This window comes from Sander lucioperca, chromosome 13 (assembly GCF_008315115.2).
Source record: "Sander lucioperca isolate FBNREF2018 chromosome 13, SLUC_FBN_1.2, whole genome shotgun sequence".
Taxonomy (NCBI): Eukaryota; Metazoa; Chordata; class Actinopteri; order Perciformes; family Percidae; genus Sander; species Sander lucioperca.
This window is the reverse complement of record NC_050185.1, coordinates 2,362,501-2,367,500: the sequence shown is the minus strand read 5'-3', so window position 1 is coordinate 2,367,500 and position 5,000 is coordinate 2,362,501. Positions and strand designations below refer to the sequence as shown.

General features: G+C 39.8%; 1 protein-coding gene across 5 annotated transcripts in view; it reads left to right on the top strand.

Annotated features, from left to right (window-relative positions):
- Positions 1 to 5,000, top strand: part of robo3 (roundabout, axon guidance receptor, homolog 3 (Drosophila)) — a 105,308-nt gene that overhangs the window by 73,321 nt on the left and 26,987 nt on the right. For all 5 annotated transcript variants that reach the window (XM_036008935.1, XM_031310901.2, XM_036008937.1 and 2 more), the window contains one exon: positions 3,635 to 3,716. In XM_036008935.1, the coding sequence (XP_035864828.1) occupies positions 3,635 to 3,716 (82 nt within the window). The remainder of the gene's footprint in view (positions 1 to 3,634; positions 3,717 to 5,000) is intronic.

The following is a 5,000-nucleotide window of genomic DNA, read 5'->3' as shown; positions in this document are numbered from 1 at the left end:
ATGTATAAGGTTTTCAATGGGAGTAATATGGGCTATGTTGGCAGAATAAGTGAATAAGGCGAGGCTGATTGGGTTTGCGGTGGATTGGGTCTGCATGTAAATTGATGAACTACAGAGGACTAAAACCTCTTGCAACACAGATGAAAAAATAATAAAAATTCTCCATAAGACTACCACACACACCTGTGCAACCACGCACGCACACACACACTCACACACACACACACACACACACACACACACACACGCACACGCCAACAGCCCTCGCAGGTGCAGTTAACATTACAATACAAAGTCAGTCCCAATCCCTTTGCCCTCACAGTGTACTGTAAATGGAGCCCAATTTATAATTTATCAAGTTTTACAGCTACTCTGTGGAGTTTATATTGTAAACAAACATGGTTTTGTTTTTCGCCAAAACACAGTGTGTGAATCCTAAAAGTCCTGATTATTTACATGGAGTCTGGTGGAGTTTGGTGATGGTGATTTCGGGGCTGTTTCATGTTAAACTAAAAGGATCTTACTCTTTAACTAAAATGTCCATCTCTGTAGGGATACATCCCATAATGTTGTCAGACACTTAGAATAATAATCTGAGTCTGTCAGCAGCAACAACAGCACTTTTAGTGGACGCAAATTTAAGATGTGCATTTTCCCTATAGAATTATATTGCAGCCCGGTTCGTGACCGCAGGTTCCAGCGTTGTCGCTCAATACTGGACCAATTTCAGATTTGTTCACATTAGTCACTTAGACACCAATGTGTGGAGAAATGGGGTCCAGGTTGAAAAAAAAAAAACACGAAATGAGCCCTTTTGTTGAATGTATTTCATAGCTCATGAAACCATTGTGAAGCCTTTATTTGTGAATGTTTGGAAACCTGCATTGTTTGGAAACACATCCTTGCCTGTTTTACTTGCACTCCTCTACCCCTTGTGCTGCATTAAGGCCACCAGCAGTTGAAATGCACGGCTGCCTTTTGCACTCGGCAGAATTATTTTTAGCCGGAGCGCTCAGCGTAAGCATCCATTCCAATGAATAAGGGGACTGCTTTTTTTGTGTTGTTATCTTTCTGAACCCGCTCGATAAAACCATTGCTTCAGGAGCCGCTAGTTATCAAAGAAGCTACAGGGTAGCTTCAAATAAGACGTCCCTGTATTCCCTATGCGTCGAGAGGTTTCCCCTTTTACCCTGCATTTACACAATGAGTTGAATTCAGAACTAGAAGTCTAACTTGGTAATTCGACTGAAAATCACTTGAGAGTCAGCTAGTGTCCTTTGTCTTGTAATGCACATTTATAGTCACGGAACATTCGACATTTTAAATAAAGGATCATTTGAAACTAAATTGGAAAAAAAAGACAAAAAGAAAGAGCTGGAGCAGTGAAGCTACAGCACCAGAAATGTTCCGAGGCACTGCTCCTGCGAGTTGTTACTCCCTCTGTGTTCCATTCCCCAGTGTAGAGACCCCCAACATCTCCCTCTGTTGTAAGCAATTTCACAGCCCGTCTAGCTTTTGGCTTTACTCCCCAAAAATTTGATAGCCAGCATTCACATGTGTGTGCGCACACACACACACACACACACACACATATACATACAGGCACATTTATCACACAGCTCTTAATTACATCTGCTCACAGCCTGTCCAGAATGCTAAGTAGCTGTTGAGTACAAAAACTGGCGCCTTAGAAATTTCTAGACCTCTAGCTGGTCATTAAAATTCTGTCCTTTGATCCTTCCTTCAACTCTCCTCCTCTGCCGCGCAGGAATCAGACGAGGAGCATAAAAGCCACCAGCTTGACTTCAGCTTTGGCTTCAAATAGATCCACTGAGAATATTATCTTTGATGGAAAATAACTAAAATAACTACAGTTGACAAAATGTCCTGAGTAAAAGCAGTGAATTAAAGCAGATGTTATTTTAAGGTACTGTACTTCTAACGAGAATGCAAATATCCATACACAATTAACAAGCCTCGATGCCCGAGAGAAGCAGTTTCTTACTATGAAAGAATACTGATCAATAGATGTCGATAAACACCCAGTTTATCGGCTGAATGCTGCCCTTTTACTTCCAAACTTCCAAGCTGACATTTTTTTAAGTTTAGATATTATCATTATATAATATATTGTGATAATATATTATATGTATTATTGACAGTATCACCAAGTTACTAATGTATGAGAGATAGATGTATCCAAATGAATATTCACAGGAACTTCACATCCCAACCGTGCAATTAGAATCCATCTGCATTGCCATGTGCCTCTGGAGTTCACCCGTCTCAGGACAACCATTTTCATCTTTATGTCATTATAATCTGTCCATGCATCAGTAGTGCTGTCCTTACAGCCAGCAATACACGCGTATAGGTCCCATCTTAGATACTGATATGATGCCATCTGGGATTTTGATGCCTGCCAATGAGGTTTCTTCACTGTGACACAAAAGACACAGAAACCTCACGCCACAAAAGCTGTTTCTTCCCGACTGCAATCAGCCTCATTAACATTAATCTTAACCCCACCCCTAGGCACTACACGTTGCATTACCAAACAGCCTGGACTATATGCACTACCGGTCAAAAGTTTGAGGTCACTTAGAAATTTCCATTCCACTCCATTATAGACAGAATACCAGCTGAGATCAGTTGCATTGTTTTTTTAACCAGGGCAGCAGTTTTCAGATTATTATATGTGATTATGTGCTTACATAATTGCAAAAGGGTTCTCCAATGTTTTCTCAGGTAGCCTTTTAAAATGATATCAGATTAGTAAACAGAATGTGCCTTTGGAACGTTGGATGAATGGTTGCTGATAATGGACAATGTAGATATTGCATTAAAGATCAGCCACCACTCAGATCAGCTGGTATTCTGTCTATAATGGAGTGGAATGGAAATTTCTAAGTGACCCCAAACTTTTGACCGGTTATATATATATATATATATATATACTGTATATAGTTGTAAACTATACTGTATATATACTGTATATTGAACTTTTGCACATACCTCAACATATTTTGCTCATCCTGCACTAAACCATACATCCTTCTTTTTTTCGTTGTTAAGCAGTTCTATTGTACATATATATATATATATTTTTTTTTTTTTTTTAACAGTATCATTTCTTTAACATTCATTTCCTTTTAATATGTTTGTGTTTATGTATGACCATCCACCAAGGCAAGTTCCTTGTATGTGTTACTGTCTTACTTGATAGTAAATTCTTTTTCTGATTCTGATTCAGAAAGACAAAAGGTGATGACAGTGTTATAGATGAGTGTTATAGACAGTGATTAAACAGTGTTTAAACATATTGGCACCAATGGGAGCTGTAAGCCGCTCTAACCTGATACTAAAAAGTCAGTCTTACCTCAATGTGAAAGGGGAAAGAGTCACCTTGGTGTGAATAGCGGCTCTGTGTTCTGCCAGCTTTTTCATCCTGGCCAACTTCCCTCTGCTCAGTATTCTGAGGACAAACATTCTGCTTTGAGAGATATGACATTTAGGCTCAATCACTGGTAATGGGTACATTAACATAGTATCATGGTCTCACACACACACACACACACACACATATACACTCACTCGCACATTAAACTAATGATACACGTTTTACTGTTGCCAGGAAACGGACTCTGGGGTTTACACCTGCGTGGCTTCCAGCTCCAGTGGAGAGACGAGTTGGAGTGGAGTGCTCACAGTCAAAGGTAAATTGTCTCTGCGTGATTGAAATACATGCAAATAACTCTATGCTCTATGTAAGTGTAACAACACAAACCTTTTATATAGCTGAAGGCAGAAGCCAGATTATCACTCTTCTATTTCTGCACTGTTATTCATTTGGAACCTTCTCTGTGTAACACTTTACTTTTTTTAATTAACAGCAATGAAATGAGTTATAGATTTAGGTGTGACAGCAGATAAGAACATGTACGCACTGAGGCATTCTTAGTGTGAGATAAAAATTTTTAAAAAAGTAACAAGCTGCCTTGTGAGCATGTAATAGTTCCAACGAAGGAGCACATAACCCCTGCTGGGCCTGAGGCTGTTGCTGGGCAGATGGCAAATATGAATGCCTTTAACGGAATTGTCCATTAAATTACATTGTCCAGTTCATTCGAACTACAGATCCACTACCCGATCTGGCAAACTTGCACAATGTAATGTAATGTAACGCTTCCAACCTGTAGGGGGACTGAAGCGGGAAAAGTTCTCTAGTGTTGCTTTAAGGTTTTAACCGAGGCCTGGAGCGTTTGGTTGGATAGTCCCATTGGTTTTGGGATGCACCATCCCAAAACCAATGGGACTATCCAACCAAACGCCGACAAGTTGGATTTAGCTTTCGGTGCGAAAGCTGAATCCAACTCGCCAAATACAGGAAATGAACCACAAACAGTGCATGCACTAGCCTGCAATTTGAACCTTGCACACAATTTACAGACCTAAATATGATTTTAAGATTGATCATTTTCAAATCCAAAAACCTATTTTGTCTGTGTGACATCATCATCTCTCCTATACTCTCTGTCTGTCAGCTGCTCACATTGTTTGCTTTCTTCTAAAATATCAGAGATATTAAAGCAGAACCAGAAAACCCCAGACATTATCAAATGTGGTGTTGCTCCATTATTTGTGAGACCAGAAGTGTCGGCGAGTTTCACTCTGTCCAATAGCCCAGCGACAGTTTCGACTGTGTGTCAGTTGTTTACAGTGATTGGTGTGTTTGACAAAGTGCACTGTGAATGCAAACCCAACCAAAGGAAAAATGCAACAATGTTGCTACTTCACCCCCGAATCTTACCAAGTCTGCCGAACTATAGGTGTGAATACACTCTAAAGTGTATAAACGTGAAGCCTGATGTTGACTGGCACTTTTTGGGGTACATTTATTTATTTATTAATTTTATTTGTTAGGGACCATGTACAATTTTAACATAAATGTTGCCATTTGATGCGTTCCATCTGCAGTCCCTAGACAGGGCACAATTTAA